The 25,447-nt window shown below is 38.5% G+C and overlaps 1 protein-coding gene across 2 annotated transcripts; it reads left to right on the forward strand.

Moving 5' to 3' along the window:
* The first annotated feature begins 2,898 nt into the window (after positions 1-2,898).
* ldlrap1b (low density lipoprotein receptor adaptor protein 1b) lies at positions 2,899-25,073 on the forward strand. 2 transcript variants are annotated; one of them, XM_086094889.1, is made up of 10 exons: positions 2,899-3,149; positions 9,933-10,075; positions 11,630-11,742; positions 13,873-13,987; positions 14,468-14,540; positions 17,457-17,552; positions 19,121-19,254; positions 20,377-20,411; positions 23,510-23,541; positions 23,883-25,073. In XM_086094889.1, exons 1-10 carry the CDS (start codon positions 3,065-3,067, stop codon positions 23,927-23,929), a joined length of 873 nt encoding a protein of 290 aa, XP_085951015.1. In that variant the 5' UTR covers positions 2,899-3,064; the 3' UTR covers positions 23,930-25,073. The 2 variants fall into 2 exon arrangements, with proteins under 2 accessions (XP_085951015.1, XP_085951014.1); XM_086094888.1 differs by lacking the exon at positions 23,510-23,541 and having other exon boundaries at positions 2,900-3,149.
* Positions 25,074-25,447: the final 374 nt, after the last annotated feature.

Below are 25,447 nucleotides of genomic sequence, written 5' to 3' on the forward strand. Positions count from 1 at the left end.
TTGTTACCGCCATCAAATACAGCACTTCCCAAAGCACCTTTCAAAAGCTGAACAGTTACTCTCGCTGACAACGATTCTCTCTTTGATATTGTTTGAGCCACTGTGTCACTGTTAGTCTCTGTCACCAGAGCTTGCGCATAGATTGTGAAATGTTATGTAATACTAGGCTACACGTCCCTGGGGACTATTAGCCGGCGTCTCTTTTGTCTCTGAGCTTGTCAGCCTCTCTGAAATCCAGTCTTGCTGGATCCCCCCCCCACACACACACAAAGGCCCTGGAGACAGTGATTCATTCGCTGATTGTCAGTGGACAAGTAATTAAGTACAAATACTTCACTAGGCCACTGTAGTACAATTTCATTTTTCCATGACTATATAAAATTTACTGGACCATTTGTTTTTGACATTTACTTTTACTCCATAAATTTGAACAATTATATTTGCACTTTGTAGCCTATTTCTTACTTGTAAAAAGAAGAGGAAGAAGAACGTTACGACAGATAGATAGTGTTAGAAATCATTCATTTGATTTCCTGCGTGTTCAAAATAAAACTCAAAGTTGAGATCTCGTGAAGAAGTTTTCTTGCAAGCTTTTATTCAGAAATTTCCGAAGTCACTTTGGATCCTTGCTCAATCAGCAATGACCGCAAAGTGTGCCTCTCGCTCTCTGCTCTTGCACACTTATACAAAAACAGTGTTTAGAAAAAATACTCCCCCCCTGTCATCTTGTCCTGTCAGCAGAGTGAAATACACAACTTAGAATCCTACACCAGTTCCTATCTCAGTCCACTCCAGATGTGGGTAAACAATTGGTCCGCGGCAATTTATGGACAGACCTCTGCTTGCACTTTCAAACATCCCCTCATTTAGATTACTCAGAAACCTTACTAGACATTTCTTTCCCAAGGAGAAGAACAAAGGACTATAGATTGACTAACATTTGAATTAACTGTTGTCTTATTATTACACAGCTCTAACTAATATAAAAAACGATTAAAATATAAATTGAAACAGAAAAACAATGTTAATAATCTAACAATAGATAGACAGATAGACAGACAGACAGACAGACAGACAGACAGACAGACAGACAGACAGACAGGCAGACAGGCAGACTGACTGACTGACTGACTGACTGACTGACAGTAAAACAGCCACAAGAGGGCGGCAATACTAGCATTGGTTGCCATCACGAGTATGATACCTTAAAATAAGGCTGGTATCGGTACTCACCCCATGTTAGTTCAAATGGAATTTGCAGGTTTAGAAAGAGTGTATCAGCCATTGCAATTTATTTATTATTTAAAAGGATACTCATTGAATTATTTAGTGTTGAATTTATGTCTATACCAAAATATTGTGTTCATTTTTAAAAACAGTGTATTATAATGCTCAAATATTTTAAACGCAAACCGTTAATTCAGAGTTTTTCTTAAACATTAACTTAAAAATGTTTCATTTCAATTTTGGATATTACTGTCATTGTCCGATCTCATTTTAATTCAAATAAAAAATGTGTTATTGTCTTACCTCCACTTAGATTAAGTCCATGTGCTTCTCCCTCACAATCAGAACAAAAACCTATTGCTTTCCTGTAAAAGTCCTCTAATTTTCCTTTTTCTTCTAAGGTCTCTTGGTATGTATGAATAAAGGTTAATGTCAGCAAAGACAAATCTTCCTTGTTCAGTCTTTTTCCAAATGAATGTTTTGAGTGATGTTTCCACAAACCCTATCATAGTCCAAAACATTGTAGATCCAAACCTCTTGGCCAAAAAGCTGAGAAGCTGTCCAAGAGCTTTTCACTCATTCCCACCATTAGTGACCTGTGCAGTCTGATAAAATCAGCCTTTAAAGTTACAAAGACAAAGAACTAGCCAGTTGTCCGCGTAGCGTAGAAGAAGGGCATCATAGCCACGGTGTGGAGATAAACTAATGTCTGCACAGACAGCCCCTTTGAACTTGGACTCCAGTTTGACACCCCTGCTTGTGCCAGCCTAAAAACCACAAGTTTTAAAAAACTAAACTAAACAAAAAAACGATCTTATCGGAAAAACACATCCCAATAAGGTGTTTTTCCTATTATTATTATTTTTATTTTATTTTAAAGGTTTATTGTTACCTAACTCATCTTAAGTGTTAACAAAGTTACTGATATAGATTGTCAAGTGTTTTTCTCTCTCATTATGAGCACTAATGCTCGTCAAAGTTAATACAATTGGGAAACTATTTTGTGTGTAGACGTATTTTTTGTAAAGCGGATATTATATATAGAATTGACATTGAAAATGCATTTTTAATTTTTGTACTTCATGAAAAACTACAAATTCATCTTTACTTTTTTACTTGATTTCATGTCAGGGTTCGTCAGGGTTCATTCAAGTTTGCAAACATTCGCTAAATGTTCGCCTAGAGTTTTAATGCTCTTTCTTGTTGCAAGAAAATTCTGAACATATTCAGACGTTAAGTTGTAAATATCGCTTTTCACCACGAGATAGCAGGCATCCATAGGTCACATCACAGAATGAGGTTATTTTTGATTGTTCAAACCTGGTTGGATCTTTTATACAGGCATTCAGCATGAAATATATGAATATATTGTGATACTGTGACGTTGGTTAACAAAAAAAAGACATGCACATATTCTGTCCATATTAAAATGCTTGATGAAAAATTGTGGCCCATTTTATTTATTTATTTATTTTTACACAAGTAATTGAAGCCACGTTATCTCTGAGTTGTTTATGCAACTCCTGAGTGGATTTAATTCGAGTGTGAAAGCAGTGGTTGAGTTTCTTTGCTGAGAGAGCACCGCCCGCCCGGGGCACGTGCATCGGTATTACAACCGCTCCGCTCACGTTTTCTACAAACGGGCGTCACGCCTATTATCTGCTCGATTTACATATGTAACACCGCCCAGGGGGCAGAGTGTGTTCTGTTGATCCACTGTCGATTGAAAAACCGTGCGGAAAGGACGAAAACAGATGAGAAAAGTTCAGGAGGACTGTTGTTTTCAAACATACAGTGTACGGCTTGACGGGGGTTTGCCCCACTTTGACACCGCGATATGGACGTTTTGAAATCCGCTGGAAGGGCGATCATACGAAGCCCCAGCCTGGCCAAACAGTCGTGGGGAGGTGGCAGACATAGAAGTGAGTACATTTATTTATTTTTGCTACGCGTAAAAAGAAGGCGCAAGCTTGTGCTAATTTGGCTACACCGAGCTAGCAGCAGGTCGACCAGCGCGTGCCTTAAATGTTACAAATCGCCAGCCACACTTGTTGGGGGCAACTTGGAGTCAACGTGGCGGGTGTTTGGCAACCAGTAGAACTAAAATCATGTAAGAATATGAAGTTTAACTTGCTAATTAAAGTCGGGAATGTGTACATTTACGCCTTGAACTTGACTCGGACTCTGACAGCAGCGCCCCGTATCTCCACAATGCACACCCGGAGAGTGCACATATGGTAAAATGATACTGCCCTTCCTCATGATTCACTCGTCGAGTCTTGTGTAATGTTTGTCCAAATGTGGCGATATGACAAGAGAGGTCCGTCGGTGCTGTGTGAAAACCCGGTGTTGTCTGCCACGTCACGACTGAGATTTACACCAGAGGTACAGGCTGGGGAATTAGTGGTCGTATTTCTGGCAAGGCTGTACAATCCTAGCAACGCTCTGTTGCTAGGCGATGCACTGTGTGAAACAAAAATGAGTGTGAATGAACTGAAAGTCGTATTTAGCCTCGTCTTGTCCTTGACTATAATTTAGGGGTTTAATTGCCATGGAAGCCGCTTATGAGCTTTTCATTGTGTACAGTCTCCACTCATAAATAATGTTTTGAATGATCATGAATGCACATACAGTAGCTTCCCCCAGTAACAAAAGGGAGATGTCCTCATCATGACCCTACAACGCACGCGACGGGGCACTGGGCAGGGAGATGTCACACGTGCCACTCGGTGTACTCAATGTTTTGTTTTAATGATGAGAGTAATGCATGCTTAGCAGGTATCATTCACATCTAATTAGGAAAGCAGCCACAGAGTTCGGACACTAACTGCTTTGCTAATGCTTTTGCATCCCCAAGGAAGCTCGAAGCCTGACCCAGCACAGTATAAACAAGTGTTGATTATTTTTTTTAGGGTCAAATGTCTGCATGAAAATATGACGTAAATACAAAAAAAGTGAGTTGATGTACATCTTATGTGGGTCAAGAACTTTGCTTTAAAACCAAAATGTGAAATTACGGGGACTGAGTCTGAGACTCTCTTGTGTATGCCCTTTATCTTCAGACACAAGTTATTAAAGATAAAATAGTGTACATTTTCCCTGTAAATAAATTATAGGAAATTGTACACTGCAGTGGTTCCTCGCATATTCTTGGTTCAGCACCCATGGATTCACCTGTTGAAGCACCCAACACCCGTTTTTGGCAGTATATTTTTGTTTGTTCAAGAATGTTTTGGGCTAACAACATTAAACAAAATCAGATATAATGGTTGGCGATTTTTTGCTATTTGCGGTCGACCCTGGCCCTTATCTGCCGCAAATTGACCGGGTTACACTGTATCTGAAATTATATACACGGTACAGTCAACCCTGTATATGGCGGTTGATGTTCCAGACCAACCTGCAGTAGGTACACTCTAAGAACAGTTGGGTGAAAAATAACCCAACTATGGGTCAAAAATGGACTGATCCTCTACTTGGGTCAATTTGATCCAACTTTGCATCAAGAAATTGGCCTTTAAGTGTAAAACAACTCATAAATATTGGTCAGATCCTTTACTTGGGTTAAAAATGTGGGTCATTTTGTATAAAACAACCCAGAAAGTTGGTTCAAATTGACCCATAAAGTGGATCGGTCCATTTTTGATTCATAATTGGGTTACTTTTGACCCAACTGTTTTTAGAGTATAAAACTTGGAACGTATATCACAAGCAAAAAGTGAGGGAACGCATAACCATGATTCTTGTTGAGAGTAGAATTTTGATCAACAGCTCTAATCCTTTACTGTCAGAAACTCTTTCCATAAGGCTGTCTCATTCGCTCTACTCATGTTAGTGGATTTAACTGTATCTAAGAGGCATGCATGTTTTGACTAATAGAGTGACCGAAAAACTTTTATCCCCTTACAAAAGAATAAGAATGCACATCTTGTTATGTTTTAATAATAGGGTCATGCAATAAGTTGAACAATGTGAATGGCAGCGAGAGATCTTATTAAAATGCAATGAATTACACTTGAAAACAAATGGAATTAGAGAAAAAAAAGTCCTGTTACCCTATTAATTTGAGGTAGATAAAGGTGTCTGTCACGTTTGAGTAAAGTATTTTTATTTCTCTAATTTATTTATAAAAATTTAGGACACAGAAAAGAGGATGCATGCTGTTAAGCCCATTTCACACTGCACTTATTAAGGTGCAACTCTCCATCATCAAACCCATTCATTGTGGAAGTGAATGCAGTGTTGCTGGGCAGCGTGGCATGGCAGGGGGGATATGTGCTGTACTAGCAAAGTGCCTTGAATACAAAATAAAATAAAAATTATATTCGAGAGTGGAGTCATTGTGACGTCACAGAAGCCCATAGGGGCTAGTGGAGCGGTTTAGTGCTATATTCACAGACTTATTTACAGCTTTCTTTTATAGCATAGGTACACCTTGTAGATGTGCGGTCTACTTCAGGTCTAAATCAGCAGCAACAAGTCTCTGTGATTTCCTGATCGGCTACCACGTCTCTGTCCATTTAAAACATGGTGGGGTGCGTCTGTATTCAACAATAACAAGAAAAAACATTCCATCGCCTCTGTTTTCCTTGACATTGGCTGTTTTCAGTGCCCACCACACTTCACAGCAGGTTTTGAAAAAGACATGACATACACTTGGCGACTTCAGAAGTAAGATTCACCGAAAGTTGTCATTAGCCTGAGATTTGGAAGCTTTTGAAACATTTACTGTAGATTTTTCTAAGCAAGTATTGTTAGAAGGATGAACAATTGTACTAGATCATACTTTTTAGATACATGTATTTGCACGTTATCTTCAACAATGCTGTCCCTATTCATATAACTGCTTTTCTTGTTAGGTATCGATCGATGATGCTTGTGATCATTTCTCACCTACACTTGAATGATCTTTTTTGCATAGTCCCCAACCACAGAGGAGTTGGTTGTACAATGTGAAACTTTGTGGCACAATTAAAAGGTTTTCTTACTTTGTGCTGTGTCTGTATATGCCCCTAGGTGTTTTTTCTTTGTCTGAGTTGGAGGTTTCTAAATTAATCACTTGTCCTAATTGGAGTCTAATAATGCTGGAATATATTTTGCGGTTGTTGGATTGAGCTGGGATAGGATGATGCTATCTCAGCAGAGAGGCTGGTTACTAAAAAAATAAATAAAAGAAACAAATGTTACTTTGGTAACTAGTTGGTTGTTGCTGTTTCATAAAAAAATAAAATAAAATTATATATATATATATATATATATGAGAGAGAGATTTTTTTTAAATCCATTGCACACACTCATCTTCCTCTTTTTCTAATCAGTTAGTTACTTGCATAATTTAAAATGAAAAAAAAAACCCTGATAGTCTGACATAAACAAATATTCCAAATGTCATACGCAAACATTTATTAAATGCTTTACTTTAATTTATGTTGTTTGTATGTATGTTTATTGCTCAAACACAACCTGTGCTACCTTTTAACGTAACGATCCGCTGTCAGCCTCTATTTAACGGATGGATGACTCAGTTGTGGTATTGTGTAACTCTCCAAAAAGGAACTGGAATTTTACATGAACTAATTTGGTGCCAACATAACATAGTATTATATTAGTAAGTTATGATTTTGTTCATTCACATATTGAACTTCAAGGGTGTTTTCACCCTGAACCTCATCATACTGTGAATGTAGTTAGTGCATGTGAGGACATTTTGGTGGAGTGAGCTGCCAGTTGTAAAAGAGGATCAAGGTTTTGGCAGAGCAGTAAAGAGCTTGCGCCAGTACAAGACCACCTGACCTGATTGCACCATTTGCAATCTAAACTATTTTCTAAACATGATTGGTAGAGCAAAGCTTGGTGTTTTCCCAGTGTAGTCTCGAAACGCAATCCCCATCCCCTGAGCAAACATTGCTCCATTACATGTTCCTTTATTTCAAGGCAGCATCACACAGTCGAGTGGTGCTCACTGACCACTGCCAGCAAACTGCTCCAGCACGGCCAATAAGCCTTTGAAGTTTGCACAAATCGGTGCCGGAGCTGCATTGAGCTCTGCTGCTGAGTGTTGGTTGTATGAATGCAAATGTGACCAATATGAACATGGATTATTATCTTTCCACATGAAGCAGCACTCGTTGGCTTTATGCACATCTAAAATTAGAATACAATATTTTGTTTCCAGTGTGTCAGGCTTTTTTATTTTAATGCAAAGCTGTTTCATCGCGCAATAATGGGCTCTTGTAGCTATTGTTTTTCTCTTTCATGTTTGCTGGACTCCAACTGTGTCAATAGGTTTGATCTCCTCATCCATACAGGTGGAGAGGGTTCCCCAGACTTTATTGTCAAGGTCAAATGCTGCTCTTCAGAGGTCTTTTCAAAATTGACTTATTTTCATTATTGCAGTGTTTTGTTTAATGATTGTGCTATTCTCAATACACCTTAGTTTAATTTGAATACCTTTCAGAATTACATATATATATATATATATATATATTTTTTTTTTAAAAAGAATAGTACTCATAGTACTCAATAGCACTAATAGTAGTTACAAATTCCGCTAGTGTATGTAAACTTGAGCGCAACTGTATATGTAAGAATGTGTCAAAACAGCTGCGGCCTCGTAATGGGGTATATGCCACGAAGGAAGCGAGACTTCCGACTTCCGGGTTTTTGCACATCAGTTTTGTGTCCCACCCATTAGCGGGAGCGCGTGGTTTGGGGGGCGCAGGGGTGGGGGTGCGAGTGCAGCCAGCAGTGGACGGAAACGGCGCTGATGTGTGGAACCCGGAAGTCCGTGGGATCTATCCCATTGAAATTCATAGTTCAGCCTGGTAAATCGGATTTTGAACATAAACAGCAATTATATATCTTGCTGCATATGATAATAATTTTGATGAAGTGCTATGATAGTGCCGGAAGAGAATGATCTGTTCTCCAGGCTTGAGCTTGAAGACCTTGACCTAACCGTGGGTGTAGCCTTTCAAACCCACCCATCAATTAACTAGGCATTTAGACCAGTATAGCTATTACCCATAACCACTCAGGGTTGGTTTGGCTGTTCCCGCCTTCTCTAAGTCATTGCTGGCATTCTGCTCAAATACTTTAATTAAGAAAGCTTGTAAGGGGACATACAGTATGCAATATAGACTGCTGAAATTGCTTGTTAACAAATAGTTGGGTCTTTGGGGTGCCTTTGAAATTAGACAAATATTTTTAAGCTTCGCATTTGTGAAAATGTAGCTGTGAGCAAGCTGTTCTGAATTTAAACGGATTGTGACATCCGTGGGGCAAATTTTCAGAATGCTGCCCCTACACTCAATTTCTCTGCCCATTAATTGGCATCATCACTGGGCGAAGATCTGCCACTTTCAAGCAAGGGCTATCATGTCAAAGCCAAAATGTAAGCAGAACAGCATTGCATTTTGTTGGATGTAGAGGTAACTGTTGGCTAACAGCGTTAGCACCTGATAAATAAGTGGCACATACTTAATCGCTCATTACTATACTGACACAATGGGGTACTTGTGTTTTGTTATCTGTCTGCTGCATGTCCATTTTTGTCAGGCCCCCAACCCCGTCAATAAATATGAATCGGCGCATTTGCACAGATCCCACGGCGACCAACGAGAATAGTAATCGCTGCTCAAAGGACAATCTACTTGACACGGCGTTCATCTATATCTGTCAGCACTCAGCACCCATCCCACCTGTCAACGAATCATTGTCTGTTGCCCCCCGCTACCCCGGACATGTCGATTGGAGGATCGCACAATTTTTCACAACCCAAATATGGCCTGCTGCTGATAAAAATCCTGAAGGAAACAGTAACATTTGGTGGCTTGGTGATTAAGTGGTATATTGATGGACACATGACATCATGGATGTTAATGAGACACCAAGGAGCTGTTTTAAAATGTGAAAAATGGATAATAAGTCATATGTTATCAGTTTCACTTTCAGGGATTGTTTTATTAGGTAGATCAACTCGATTGGTTCCTTTTCTTCTTATGCTACCCCAAGGACTTTTTGTGTTTAGCCATAAAAATTTGCCAGATGAGCCCACTATCCATTGAAGACGTTTAAGTAGTTGGAAGGAATTGTTTTATAAGAGGAGGTTTTATAAGAGAGAAAAAAAAATACAGCTGGGTTTTTCTTGTTAAATTAATCTGAAGGCAATTTTCTGCATGAACTGTCACTGTAAAGATATGAATATGATCATAATGAGTGAATAGAAAACTGTAATAGCAGAGACCCAGCGTATTTAATACAACTAATCTTACAAGTCTTCCTTTTAAATAAAGCAGTTCAGTGATGTAAAACCAATTATGGGCAATCATTCAAGCTGTGTGATGCAATCGATTTGATCGTGTGGTTAATGTTCGGAAACCTTTTAACATTTACAGCACATATTAAACATTACATTAGTTAAAATCACTTTGACAATCAAATGCTATTATGCGTTTTGGGTTAAGGCAAAAAGGTGGTAATAATGGTTAATGCTATGTGCCCTTGCTGAGAAGTTGGCATCTTTTTTGGGAAGTACCGGTACATTTCTAAATAAAAACAAGAAAATATTGTTTTACCTTTAGCTGCTCTAGAATATTAGGATTCAAGTGTTTTGGCAATGTCCTAAAGTTATTGACCTATGACACTATTACTGAAATAGTTTGATTTACACTGCATCATATCCCTTATGTGCTTTTCATTTACAGAGCTTCCAGAGAACTGGACAGACACAAGAGAGACTCTTCTGGAGGGCATGGTCTTCCAGCTCAAGTACCTGGGGGTCACAATGGTTGAGCAGCCCAAAGGAGAAGAGCTGTCTGCTGCTGCTGTCAAGAGGATAGTGGCCACAGTGAGATTCTGCATGCACAAAAACCTGCACACAAACTCACATATGAAAAGACTGAATGCATCCTAAATCACATTTAAGACTCCAGGTTTTACAGAATAGTTTAACATTTACTTTGCTGAAATACATAATTCTCATCCAGCTGGTTGCTTGCCATGACTTCCTTGAGGACCAAGCTGACATTTAAATGAAAATGCAATTAGTTTGGACACTCTTGCTCAGGACATGGCTCAGTCAGCCTTATCATGCAAAAAAAAAAAAAAAAGGCTTAATGTTATTGGATCTGGCAGCTCGGGGTATAATTTAGTTGGTGGTAAAACAATGTTGGGACCTGGGAGATGGGAGGGAGGAGGAAGAGGCCGATTGCTGCTTAATCAACTATAGTTGCACACAGTGTTGTAAGATAAGATCATTTCATGGGATATCAGGATATCTATGTTAGAAATCTTGAGTCACAAAAGCAGTGTGTTTGTGTGTTTTTTGTTTTAGTTCACAGTTAAAAAGGATTTTATATACAGGAGGAAAATCCAAACCTATATGACCCTCTGCGAACCTAATAAATGGTCCTACATTTGGCAATAATTAGTGTTTGCGGTAACTAAGTGAGTAGCCTTTTGCATCGGCTGTGAAGAAATGTTCTTCTTTATAGAACAGTTTTAACTAATTTATGTGTGAGTGTTCTCAGGCCTGAACCGCTTTTTTAATATCATACCACAACATGCAAATTGGGTTTAAGTCCGTCTTTTGATTTGGCCACTCAAAAACCTTCATTTAAATTATTATTTGAAAATTTTGTATTAGCCATTTAATGGTGGACCTACTGGTATGCTTTGGGTCATTAACTTCATTGTTTCAAGTATACAGCAAAATAAATTTTTAGTGTTTTGCCTCGAAACTCTCCCATAGATACCATGTTTGCCCAGTCTTTCTTTTGGTAGAGTCATACGAACTTTACTGAGGCCAGTGAGCCATGCAGTACTTGTAGTACTGTAGTATGCTTTTTTGTGATATTCTGGTTGATTCGTCGTTGTACTCCTTGAATAACTTTAGTTGGCCAACCATTCCTGGGATAGTTAACCACTGTTATGAGTTTTGCTATATTTGTGGGTAATAGCTTTGACTGTGGTTGGTTGGAGCCTAAAGCATTGGAAATGGCTTTGTAGCATGTTCCTGACTGATAGATTTCAGTCACTTAGTGTCTTGTTTGTTCTTGAATTTCTGTGGATAATAGCATGATGCATTTCTTTTTGCGATCTTGTGGCTTTCTTCGTTTTATCTGACAGGTACTATTGAAATGATCTGGCCTAGGTGTGGCCAGTGAAATTGAACTCGGCTTTCCCAAAACTGTGGTTAGTCACAGTTAGCTCATGATTCAACAAGGCACAGCAAATCCCTTTTCACAATCATCATTTAAAAACGCATTCCGTATTTACATGGCTTGTTTTTGTTAGATATTAAAATTGGGTTTGAAATATTTGCGAAATACTTTTTCACTGCATTGTATGTACGTTCAGTCTCATACTTGCCTTTTTGTTTTACTTCATGTTTGTCGTTCAGGCCAAAGCCAGTGGAAAAAAGCTCCAGAAGGTTACACTAACAGTCTCCCCTCGCGGAATCATCCTTTACGACAGTGCCTCCAACCAGCTAATAGAGAACATTTCCATTTACAGGTCAGTGAACAATTCAATTGAGCGACTCCAGTTTTTAAATACTTTCAGTGTTATCTTGGCTTCATCCCTAGATTAAAACAAAAGTATTCATCACATGGCTGTAATCCTCAGTCACTGGATTGTTGTGTTGAGGAAAGAGGTGTGACGTGCAAGTGTTTGTGTGTGTCTGTCAGCAGTATGCCTCGCTCTTGCCTGGAAGCTGCACAACAGCTGTATGTCTGTTATGCAGGTGTGACTGACTGACTGTCTGACATACACATTTTGTCACACCCAAGTGACACAGACATTCCTACAATTGCCATAGAAACCATTTGCCTGCCTCAGCCTGCATACTTCTAGCTGCATGACCTTAGCTGGCCTCGAGCTAAAGAATCATGCACAAATTACTTACAAGTTCCATTTTAATGAGTCTGTATAAGCAGCGATAGAACTGGAGTCTTTTTTGGAAGGTATCTACATGACATTTCAGTTTTGTCTTTCCTCCACAAAGTATGCTTATTATTTGCCATAAATTTGTGAAATGTCTTAAATTATTTTAATTAGTGTTATTTTTGTTACACCAACACAATTAAATTGTGGCCATTGAGCGGCATTTCAAGATATTCTGTCGTAAATAATACATCACTTTATCATAGTTGTAATATAAAAAGGTCACTAACACAAAGTATTTGTGCTGGACATGGAAATTAATATAAATATACCAGCAATCCATCTGATTTTTGCCAGTCAAAACTGACCATTAATATCAACCAGGCAAAGAGTTAATTAGTTTGTCTCAATGTTGTGACTAGTGGGCTGGATTTACACTGCATAGTTCAAGTGACACAATCGAGATATTTTGCTGTCAAGTGGCACAATTCGAATTCATGATACATCACCATAGGAAATGTATGTATGTATGTATTTATTTATTTATTTATGACAACAACTACCAGTAGTGTTTCATTTCGTTTAAATCAAGGAAGGGCTGATGGGGGTTGGCAAATAGTCGAGTCCGGACCAACTAAATGGTAACAGTTAATATTGGTATCATTTATTCTTTATCGCTTTCTGTAGTGTCGCTGCCTGGAGCTGACACCCATGTTGTTGTGTGCAATTTGGTCATCTGCATTTGTGTTGTTTCCTGCAATATTTACGTAAATGTACACACTGTCATTGGATATGTGTCATTTGAAATGTTTGGATTTGGAATTGGGTGCTCGGACCTACAGTGTGAATCCGTCTTAGGTGTAATTGACAGCAAAGTCTTCATTTGTATTTCTCTACGTGTCTGTCAGTATCAGGGTATGAATGTTACAACTTTACACCATTTATCTATATTACATCTGCTCTTTAGTCTGTAGGGTTGGGTTTTATCCAAGTAACATTTCACATTGAAAGGAGGGTTAAGACAGAATGAGAAACATCACTGTCTTGGATTCAGATCAAATTTATTTAAGTGCATTCAGACACTCTGGGGTCTGCCTGTTTATTTATTAGTGGTTTAAGACCCGAATGGAAACCCTTAATTGATTTTCATTTAGTGCAAATAATAGTCATGTCCATCAACTTGAACATGACTATGAATTTACAGTGTAAAAACCATGTGATGTGCATGCAGCAATCTCCTCAACAGGATGTGAAGAAACAAAGCGTCTTGTATCTACCTTGCTCTCTGAGTTTTACTGCCTTAATATTCTCCAGGAAGTTGGTTGATCAATAAAGTAAATTGATCGGACTTCTCGACACCCAATTTCCCAACGCCCTCATTGCAAACGTTTGCCATATTGGTTTGCTGCAATGCTTGCTGCCAACCTTTGCTCATCAACCCTTATTGATTTCAAATTTGCATTCCTCTAGATTCACCTTGACGACTTTGTTGTGGTCTACCTACATACGTACATTGAGATTCACAGCATCTCAAAAGAAAAATAAACATTTGTATAAGGGTGTTCCTCCACCATTTTAAATGCCATTGAGCAGTATGTGTATCCATTACAAAAGTAGTGGAGAACATATTCTCTCTGTAACATGCATGCTCAGTATATAAAGCCCTTCAAACAAACCCAACACAGTTTTACGTTTTTGATAGTATTGCAACACTAGATTGAACCATTTAAATTGTGTGTGTGTGTGTTTCCTTTTTTTCAGAATATCTTATTGTACAGCAGATAAGATGCATGACAAAGTGTTTGCCTACATCGTTCAGAGCCAACACAATGAAGCACTCGAGTGTCATGCCTTCCTCTGCACAAAGAGAAAAGTGGTAAGCAATTAAGACTCTCTTTCAATGCAAACCTAGCTTTGTGGTGGCGTTTGTTAAAAAGAATGTAGGCAGTATGTAACCACTTTGTTTCTTTGACAACAAGTTAACATTAAGTCAGAACTGAAGAAAGATGAGGGAAAACACGAAGGGAGGCTAGTTTGCCATCATTCCCTCCTTCCCTAGAGGCTACCGAACAAGTGAGCCCCTCCCTGCACTTCCTTCCCTTCACTAATTTAGTTCTTACCAAAATGCTACATAGCCTCCCGGCTACAGTACATAAAACAGATCATGGTGATTGGTGACTCTTCCTCCTTTTGAAGTGTCTTTATTGTCATGGTAGCGGTCACATACATAGCTCTGTGCCTGAATATCTAATCTGTGGATTAGGAACCAATGAGTTATTATGTAATAGTTGTCATTTGTTTTCCTTTACTCATTTCCCCTCTTATGTGTGTGTGTGTGCACTTCCTCCCCCACCAGGCACAAGCAGTAACCCTAACAGTGGCACAGGCTTTCAGAGTGGCATTTGAATTCTGGCAGGCTGCCAAGGAAGGTACGCATGGTGTCCTCCACTAGCAGTATGACAGATGAGTGGAAACGCCTCTCTCTCCCTTCCCCCCTCTGTTGTTTTCCTTTCCCTTTAACAGATTGAGTGTTATTGTTTTTTTAACCAATGCATACTCGCACTGCATTTTATGTTGGTCATAAGGAACGCTGTACAACAACTTCAGTCTCTTCCATATGACGCACAGTTGATAGTGGAACTAAAAATCTTGCGTTTACAAATATAAGGCAATTTTTTTTTTATGACACAAAGTATTATTGAAGAAGAAACTTTCTAGTTACTGTGGTTCATTTGCCTGACTTGCATGCAAGCAACATGGGTTCACTTCCTACTTGTAAAGAGTGTGAATTGTTGTACATTCAATTATCCCACTGGCGATCAGCCCAGGATATAGTCCACCTTTTGTATGAAGTCAGCTGGATAGGTGGCAGCTCCCCATGACCCTGAATTGGATAAGCTGTTAGAGAGAGAAAATAGATGGATGGAGAACCTTTTCAGATTTTTATCATTCAGATATGCAAAGAAGCTGTCTATGAAATTTTATATTTTTTAGGGTCATACCACAGCAAGAATGCAGTTCATCGGTGAGATATTATTTTTCTTTTGGTGTGCCTCTCCAGCTCAGACAATCAACTGTTTTCCCGTTTTTGCTCTCATTGCTAGGATGCAGACGAGGAATTTTTAGCACCTCGACAACGGCTGCCTCCAGTAGTTGTACGTTAAAATGGTTGAATGCTTTTAGCTACATGAGAGGCGCACAATATTTGACGTACCTTAATGCATTTTAGTTGTACACCACTGAAAATTATTTGCAGGGGTAGTAGCAACATTTTTTCTCATGTAAGAATACTCTTACTTTAGAACACTCAGTCAATTAAAAGTGAATAGTAGTCCTTCAAATACTGTAATTACTTGAGTAGGATTAGATATTCAGTGAAAACACTACACAAGTACATAGTAACTTGTGAGTAACTCATTATTTAATGGAGTAAATGCTAGTGTAAGTGTGTCTCCTGGTTACATTAGACTAGTGAAACAGTCATGTGACAGTGTCTGACAAACCAAAACAAATACTTTGTACAAGCAAAAACATACAAATTAAAATAATAATAAATACATCTAAAGTAACATAGTAAAAGTAGCTTTATTCTTGACAAAAATCCTCAAGTAAAAGTAAAAAGTGTTTCATTAACAATTCTAAAAATACTTAAATGTAAGGGACAGTATGTAGCATGTGCCTACCCACCTCTGCCTCACTGACAATGTTAAGCAAAATAGAGCATCATTAACTTTGTAAACTCATATATATTCCTCAAAGTCAAAATTCCAGTGGTTTGGATATGTAGTGACCAAATTATCATCTAACCTACTGAGAAATTCCTCTTTATAATTGGCATTTGTAATGGTTAAAGACTATTGACATTGAGGAGTAGTAGGACAAGTAGAAAGTAGCTAAGGTAATAGCTTCGGGCAAAGGTGGCCAGACTAGTCTTAATCTGCCATTTCCTTTCTGCATAGAACATAGCCTAACAGGAGATTTGTTTCATTGTATAGACACAGTTTTTATTTTTGTTTGCCAAAGCACCCCAACCCACCCTTTCATAGAGCATGTGCATGTGCAGGCACCCTTCTGGACATGGCAGACAATCAAATTGCTGCGTAAGGAGGTTGTCTCATACATGGTTTCTCGTTCTTTTCACACAGCTCAGCAGAACAGTCATGTAATTTAATGCATGTGATATTTCACTGTCGATGATTAGTGGAGAGGAAGGTATAAGATGTATACTGTATATTTTTGTACAAGATTATATATTTACTTATATCTGTATAAGATCAGTATTACTGTCGGGTTCAATAAGGTTAATTTCCACTTATCTTTTCCTTTTGTTAGCCCCCCCCCCCATCCTTCATGTCTGTCTACTTATATTCTTGACACATACTCAATTAAAAATAACCCAAATTGAGTAAAAAAGGGACCGGCCCAATGTTTTGGGTTATTTATTAAGCCAAAAAGTTGGGTGAAATGAATAACAGAACAAAGCAAAAAAATTGGGTTGTAATTGTTTTTCCTAATATTGGGTTATTCTTTTGACCCAACTTTCTGGTTTACACGTATAACCCAATGAGCTGGGTCGGTCCCCCCCAAAATTAGTTGATTTGTCAATGTGGGTTATCCATGTGACCCAACTTTTTGTTTTAGATAGGTAAAGTGTCAGTCCCTTTTTTGACCCAATTTTTTTTTTTTTACCCTAATAATCATAATAAATTCAATTTGTAATGCACTTTTCATCAGCATGATCTCAAAGTGCTAAAGATAAAGAAAATATAATTAAATCATGTTTATAATTAAATGTCATAAGCCTTTCTAAATAAAAAGGTTTTCAGGCCTGATTTAAAAGAGTCCAGGTTCTGGTTGGCCCTCAACTGGATTGGGAGCTTGTTCCAGAGTCGCGGTGCGGCTGCGCAAAAAAGCTCTATTATTAGGGTGATACTGTAGCCCTAGCACGCTCAACTTTTACTATGGTAAACCTTAACAGATGATGTTCGGCACACAAATTAAACAAGATGTTTAATTTAAATGCTGCAATCACAATTGAATGAAGTGGATGTTATTATTTTTGCAGTTCAGTGCTTCACAATTCAAGCAAACTCCAATAATTAGGCTAATCTTATCAGCCAATTGTTCCAGCTTATTTGTTCAAACATATTATTGTATGTGTGACTGGTGGAACATTTGAATATTTTATTTTCCGCAGCTGCTAAATGTGTGCACAGTTGTGCAAGGACAATCACCCATTGTTAGAGCTTTCCTGTGTCACAGCACACTGGGTTTTTCTATAACTGCACTCTGTCTCTTTGTCAACCACCCCCCCCCCCCCGACCTGTGTGTTGTCACATACACAGAAAAGGAGAAGCGAGTGAAGTCGGGTTCAGATGGTGAAGGAGTCAACAGTGGCCAGTCAGACAGCTCAGCGAGCCTTGGCAGCCTGAAGGGAGGAGGTCAGTCATGTCACTTAACATTATGCCATCTGGAACAGAAATCAGCCACTTGTCAAATGTAGGGGTCGGAGTTCAGCTGACAGAGTTGGCACTTTGGCTTCATTATAATACCTAAAAAAATAACATCAAGTTTGAATGCACATGATATTGGGTGTTAGGATGCTTTATTTAATTTGCTAGCACAATAGTACATTTAGCTACAGTTTGTTTACAAACCACTGGAATAACTGATGGTTTATGGATCCTCCAAAGATTCTACTCTGCATGCGTTGTGAACAGGAAGTTATTGACATCTCAATGAGCTTGACATCTTGTAAGGCATCATTAGCTGTGGCTATTGTCCTGGCTGAGTTAAGACACATCCTTGCTGTCAGTGGCACAATGGCTGCTCACCCATTCATGTGTGTGCATGTGTCCGTGTCCTTTTCCTGTCACATTGGATACATCAAATATTAAATGCTCCCGTTTTCTCTGACCCATGTGGACGGAGGGTTCAGCTTGATGCAAGTCCAGGAACATGTGACATCAGCTTTGTAGTCATCCTTGCAGCCAAATGGCCCCAAGCTAGAAAGGGATCTCTTAAATCAGTTCTGACGCTTTATTTGTGAGAAGAGACTAACGTAAGCCTATAGATTTCTTTTTAATGGGTTTAAGAGGCGTTTGGATTTGACTGTATATCATGCCTCTAAGCAGACAGTGTTTTTGTGGAATAGATTCTTCTAAATACAATTGGCATCATTTCTACAGGGCTGAAACCTCTCTGCTTGTCGTGGCACAGATTGAGGGCAGCTCAGCATTGGTGCCATCACCAGGTTATATTTATGCCCCCTTTACTCTGCCTTATCAGGCAGCAGGCCACTGAGTCAGTGAGACTCAGGGTCACTTATGCCGCTTTTGCCATGAAATACGATACACTCTTCTTGGCAACGAAACAACAACTGGTTGTGTACTCTGTGACTCAGTCCCACGTACCCACCTTAACAAATTACAGGTCCGTCATCAATAATGCCTTCAAGTGGGGAGATTTCTGTGAATTTTTAAAAGCCGGTGCTGACAGAGAGGAGACCGGTTGATGTGAATTGAATTCTACACGGCACACAAATGGGGTTCTCATTCAACTACAAATAACAGGTCATAGGAAGGTCGCCTAAAGATGAACTGTACGTTTTGAGAAGTGAGATTGTAGCACTGAACAATTGCATTAGAGAGAGTGGACTTTTAACTGCTCCCAGTGGACGTCATTAGCTTTAAAGAGTGCTCAAATATTCGGGTTGACACATATTAGTCAGCCGGGGAAAGCATCGCATTACAGGTCAGTGCAGTCAATGTGGTGCATCGGGGTTATTCCAAGCTCACTTATCACATAATACACAGATGGGAACTTCTATTAGGTACATTAGATGCTTCGTAAGGAGAAGTAAACCTGAACATACTGTAGAGAAGCATCAAAAGGATTTTGAATTCACACTGCTATTGATGGATGCATGAGCGCAACAGGATGCAATTAAAGGTGTATACACTTGTTAAATGTGTACAATTATCATTTTTGTGTTGTTTTTCTTTTGCAGAAGTAGCCACAACAAAACTCCTAGATTTGGCGGAAGGGGCCAATGTAACGTTGGTCCACTCAGGAACAATTCAAGCGGATTTGAGTTCCTTTACGGTGCATAATCATGCGACTGAGAACAACAATACAGTATGGGTAAGACGAGAGTCAGCAGTTTGTTCAGTTTCAACTGTATAGCCTGATATAATGGAATACTGTATTAGACAGTTAAATTCATGCAATTGATTAAGGGGAAACTTCGATTGGCTGTCATGCAAATTAGATATCGTTGGCCTCGAAACCTTGTACCTCCAAAATAGTCACTTTTTAGGAGACCCCCAAAACATTGCATCATCAAATAGAGCAAGCCATTTTCAACACTCAAGATAATAATAATCAATAAATTGCAAAAATTACACCCGCATGTGTGGACTGACCAAAAGTACAGTATAGATTTTTGAAAAAATATGAAATTAGCCTAATTGTAACCTTATGAGGTTTTGGCCCGATGCCAGCGATATGTAAAATAAGCAATATACACTATGACTAAAATAATACTTTCTCTTCAAAACTCTGTGGTGAATAAAAAGATAATTCAATTTTTAGAACTTTTTTTTTTTTTGTACTCGAGGTCCAATTTATGAACATTAATGATCTTGTTTTGGTTCTGAATGTGGAAATGGGATTTGGTCGCTGTTCAGGGGTATGTCTAGTCTCGTGGGATGCAGGGTACCCCAAAATCTTCAAAACTTTCAGTATTTGCCTTATCACCCTTAACAATAAGCTGTTTATGTGGCAGTTTGACAAAATAACTACAAATTATAAACAATATATAATTGCTTGCCTACTTGATTTTAGTGTGTTTAATAAATTAAAGAAATTGAAAGCAGCCCTAGCACCTTTCCATTTTTTTTTGTATGCGACCCTCAAGTGAAACATTTTGGACACCCCTGCTGTAATGTTAAGGAAATGTGGAAAAAGTGAAGCGTTGTGAATACTTCTCAGACATGTTGTAGGCTGAGCTGGACTGGAGCCTATTGAGTGTAGTAACGTTGTAGTTTCAAGAGAGCAACAAAAGATGTCACCTTCTCTCTTATTCAAGGTTGAGCTTGAAAAGTGTGTGCATGCATGCATTTAGATGTATTATTACTAACCACATAACTTAAATCTCCTTTTTCTGAGTAACATTAAGTCACTGTTTATGGTTAGAAAATGAAACGGTTGTCTGTGCCTCTTTGTGTGATTTAGAAATTAACCTTCTTCCTGTGTCTGTCACAGGAGCTTGAGGACGGTCTGGATGAGGCTTTCTCAAGGTAAATAGAGATCCTTTTTATTTTTTGGGACAATTAAATATTGAGCAAACAAATTAAATATGAATGAAATGAAATAGTAACCAGCATTTAATCTCACCGACCACATTTGATACGTATGAACTAAAGTGAGTGATATTATTTTATCCCTGCCAAAGAGCAAAATGACTTTACCAAAATATTAGAAACACTCCCAACTATCCTGCAGTGCATTTGCCATCCACTCTATAACAATGGTTAACCTATTGTTAAACCAATACCAATCAAAGCTTTAGAGTATATTTTTTATTTTGTTAAAGGCAGGGTTGTTCTGGAATTGCATCAGTGTAGGTCCACCTAATGTAATGTTATCTTTTGTGAATTAAGTGTACAAGTATTTTATTAGTTAACATTGAATTTTATAAAAAGAAAACAAGAACCTACAGATTTTATTTTTTAAGTTGCCACAGTATGTAATTGTAATTCCGAGTTTGCACAAATATTTTTTGCGGTTCTTCTTCCATCTAGTGGTGGTTATTTTAACTGCATTTTGTTATATTCAACTGGATTCGCACTGTAGGTTAAAATGCCCATTTCCAATAATAATAATAATAATAATAATAATAATAATAATTATATCAGATTTTTTTTTTTTATATATATATTTTTTGTGGAGGAGCATGTTTGAGCAGCATAGTAGTTAACACGTCTTGTGGCACAGTTCTGAGTATGTGGTTTTTAATCCTGGCTCTGACGTTCCTGTGTGGAATTCTGTCTATGCTTATGTGGGATATCGCCCCGACCGGATACTCTGTCTTCTCCCCCACATTCCTAAAACATGCATGGCCGGTACATTGAAGACTTTAAATTTGTCGAATTGCAATTGGCTGGTGACCAATCCAGGGTGTACCCTGCCCCTTGGCCAAGTATGCTGGGATAGGCCCCAGCCCGTTGGAATTTACATGACATGCATATATAGTGACACATATCTGACAGATGTAAACAATAAATAAATATATATATATTTGCGGTAGTGGGTGTTTTTCAGTGTTTTCAGTGTTTGGATAGATACAGGGGCGCACAAGTATATGTTCCATATGATTTTTTTGTTATTATACTTGGGAGTAAAAATTGGAATTGTTTCACAACAGAGCAGTGTATGATTGATGTTCTGTTATGCTTATGATTGATTGGAATTACTCCAGCTGGTAGATGCCATCCATAAAGTAATCTGAATAGAGCTGTGATTTATTGACTATTTTAGTCTGCATGCCTGCAAGTAAGCTATCAAAGCCATCAGGTGGTCGACTGCCAAGTTGTATAGCACATCTGTTGTTTACAGGTATATACATTTTTAATTTATTTTCTTTTTAGACCATCAAGTCGCATTCATCCTTTATTGGTGCATGCATGAAGGGCGGGATGCTTTACAGTTTATACAAACAAGAACCTGGAGGCTTTTTTTGTTTTTGTTTGCTCTGTTATCAGATGATTATTTTTCTCCGCACTGTAATTACACCCCGACATCATAAATCTCCCACTCTCCGTTTAATGAGAATGCTTCTGGCATGAGCACGGATGGAGCTATTCCATAATTGAAGGCTGCTTTATGGACTGCCCGGTTAATGTCGCCCATTAGAAAAAACTGTTTTTATTGGAAGTTGTTTTTGTTGTTGGAGTATAGGAATAAATTGCTACTGCTTCCCCCACGCACCTGAAATGCAGGTCAATCTTTTGTACAAACTTCTACTTTCACTACTTTCTTGTAACAGTATCTAGCAGTTAGTGAGCTGACATACATGTGTCGTACGTACTTAGATTTAATTCCATTGCATCTTTGGGGTTGATAAAAACTGTAGTTAACCAACTTCTCCACTAGGTAGCAAAGTGTACTAAAGGAAAAGCAAGGACATTTTGAACATGTTCAAAAAGTGTAACAAGAAAAACAAACATTAAAACTGATGGCAAACGTCTGGTGAACTTTAGCGAATGGTGTGACCTTGAATGAACCCTGACGTGAAATCCACATTCACTAGCATAGCAAATGTTGGCCCCTCAGTGGGATACGGGCTTTACTTTTACTGGTTTGGGCCATAGTCTACCATATCAGAAAATAATGGTAGGCAAAAGTGTTCATCTATTTTTCCAAATGTTTTGATTGAAGATCAAGGTTATTTTAGTTAACTAAAACGAACGAAACAACTATAACAAAAATTCAAAAAACAATTGTTTAATGAAATTAAATAAAAACAAAAATGCTTTTAAAAAAAACGAAAACTGAAACTGCATTTTATGTTTACAAAACTAACAAAAAACAACTGTAATTAAAACAAAAATGTCCTTCGTTTTAGTCTTTGGTACTTAATTTAATGCATGAACCTTTGGGGATGATTTTATACGTGATTTTAAATATATTTATTTAATCCGAAACTAAATAAAAACTAACTACAATGAAAATTCCAAAACTATAATAACCTTGTTCAAGATTCATAAAGGACTGCAGAAATTGAATATTTACTGTTGAGTAGCTGAACTTCCTGCAGTTGAACACTTTTAAATAAAAAGAGGACACTATATAAACAGGGGTGCACCCATCGATCAGCCGGGATTGAGATTGGCCCCGATTTGCTTAATTTTGGGAGTTCAGTGATCAGACGATCTCTTAACATTAAAACCTCTCATGTCCCTCCTCAGGTCTGAAAAAGTCAGCCACTGTTCCCGTCTGCTGTTAGATGACTTTCATTTCTATTTGAGAGAACTACTTTGTGTGCAATTGAAACAACCCATGTTGTTTCACAGATTTGCCGTAAAACAACATAGGAAGATTGAAAGTGTATGCTGCTTGTTAAAAAAAAATAAAAAATGGGATCAACAGGTTGGTCTTTTTAAAGATCGGTGATGATGGGTGCACAATTAATTTCACAATTGATTAATGGCTGCAACTCTAGATGGGATAAATAGTAAACCAACAAAAACAAGTAAATGGACTGAGCTTCTTGCTGGTTTGATATTTGCATTAGCAAACAGTTGAACATGTAAATAGCCAGTGAAGACGTTTCTTCTACTTGGAGCATATTTGCATGCCTGACTTGTGATGTTTGCCCCCCCCACCCCCTTTCCAGCCGCAGTTTGGATAGCTTTGAATCCTGCTCAGGTAACAATGTCATTCACTGGATCTTGTGAGATCCACTTCATTGTCCCGCTTCATTTGTCTGGATCTTCATATGTAGATTCATTCCAATTCCCAGCGTGTCATCAGCCATTAAGTCAGAGTTCACTCGTTGACATGCGTCTTCATCTACCTGCTCAAGAATCACCCTTTTGCCATTGACTTATTGTCAGTTTGGACCCGAGCCTTTCATGCAAAGACAATTTGTAGCCACATGGTTAATCTTTTTAAACATGTGCCTACAGCTCATCTTTAAGCATTCTTATTCCCTTTTGTGCATTTCTAATCTTGTCCTTTCAAATGTCCCTTGCTGTGTCCCCTCCTAGACTCGCTGAGTCTCGCACTAACCCCCAGGTCCTGGACATTGGGGTAAACCCTCAGGATTTCACCACTGATGAGTGCCTGTCCCCGGGCAAATGGGACCAGGAAGACGCAGACTTCCCAGCACAACAAGACTCTCCGGGGTTCTAATTGAAAGCCTCCGCCCAGATAGACCGGCAGGGAAAAAGACCAGAGCGTCGGCGGGTTCTCCGCAGCCCACCGACTTCCCCTGATGGCTCCGACTGGCGGCTCTCAGGTGCTTCTGCATCCAATCGACCAGAGACGGTTGACTCGAGCAGGCTTTGCACTCAACAGGCCAAAGCAATAGAAAAAGATGAAATTTGTGTCTTTTCAACAACAATGTGCAACCATTTGATGTTTGTTACACTTCTTGTTCCTTATCCATTCACTTTATGTACTTTGTTTGTGTGTGTTTTTTCCCCCCACACTGTTTGAGACAAGTTTGTGTATGTGAGCAGTTTATCACAACAGGTCAGTGTTAATGTGCTGTCATTGTTACTGTTACGGATGGAGATGTTTCAGTTTCACTCAATGGTGAAGGTCACCAACGCACCAATCCACACTCACAGAGCTCGAATTACTACCTGTGTGCATCAAGGCTTTTGCTCTTGTCAGGCAATACAAGCTTTAAGGAAAAGTATGAATGTGTTTAGTGAAAGTGTGTGCGCGCTAAGAGATATAATAAATGACAATGCTATTTTTTTCCAAAAGCAAAATCTATTTTTGCACTGTGCATGTATTCATGTTTAAAAGCACATAAGGGAATTTCTTGTCAAAACCCACTCATACCTTGAATACAGTGGAGTACCCTTTCTTACCTGCATTATAAACACCTGGAGCGTCGAGAGCGCTGCTTCAATTGACCGTAAGATTTCTAGCAACCGATAGGGTTGCGGAACACTAGTCTTCATACGTTGTATTTCCAATGATTTAAAAACAATGTTTGAGGGCTTTATTACTTTGTCCTTTGGCTTGTAAACCCCAGAAGCAACATTAATGTTTAGAACCATCAAAAAAGATTGGTATTAGCGTATTCAACAACTGTTTGGGTCATTGATTTATTCCTGGGGTTCACTCGTCAGTGTTATTTTTGTACCCTTTTTTTGTCCCATGTATGAAATTAACTTAAGTTTAATTTACATGAAATCAATATAAAGTATATTTGCTTATTCACAGTTGTTCCTAAATTTTGTTTGTGTACTAATTTTAATGGTTAAGTATTTTTTAAAGCCTTAATTTGATGCAGAATGCTCAGTTAAGTTTCCGAATCTGCAAAAGTGTTCATGTATTTCACGAGTTACATTTGTTTAAAGGGATACTTAACCTTATTGAGCCATTTTTAGCAGTAAAAAGTTATTTTCTCCTGAATTAATTTGATAACTTCATTAATTTTCATGTACAATTAATACCTTTAACCCCCACACACACACTTGTGCTGAAGAAATACAATTGATTACGGCTCACCCGTTTTCTGGTTTTGGTCAGCAAACTGAGCCATGATTAGTCGTTACCTGTTTCCTGAGCACGGGTTATGCCGCCTTCAGTTGAT

This window comes from Leptonotus elevatus, chromosome 14 (genome assembly GCF_054856555.1).
Source record: "Leptonotus elevatus isolate MCC_2025b chromosome 14, RoL_Lele_1.0, whole genome shotgun sequence".
In the NCBI taxonomy this organism is placed as follows: Eukaryota; Metazoa; Chordata; class Actinopteri; order Syngnathiformes; family Syngnathidae; genus Leptonotus; species Leptonotus elevatus.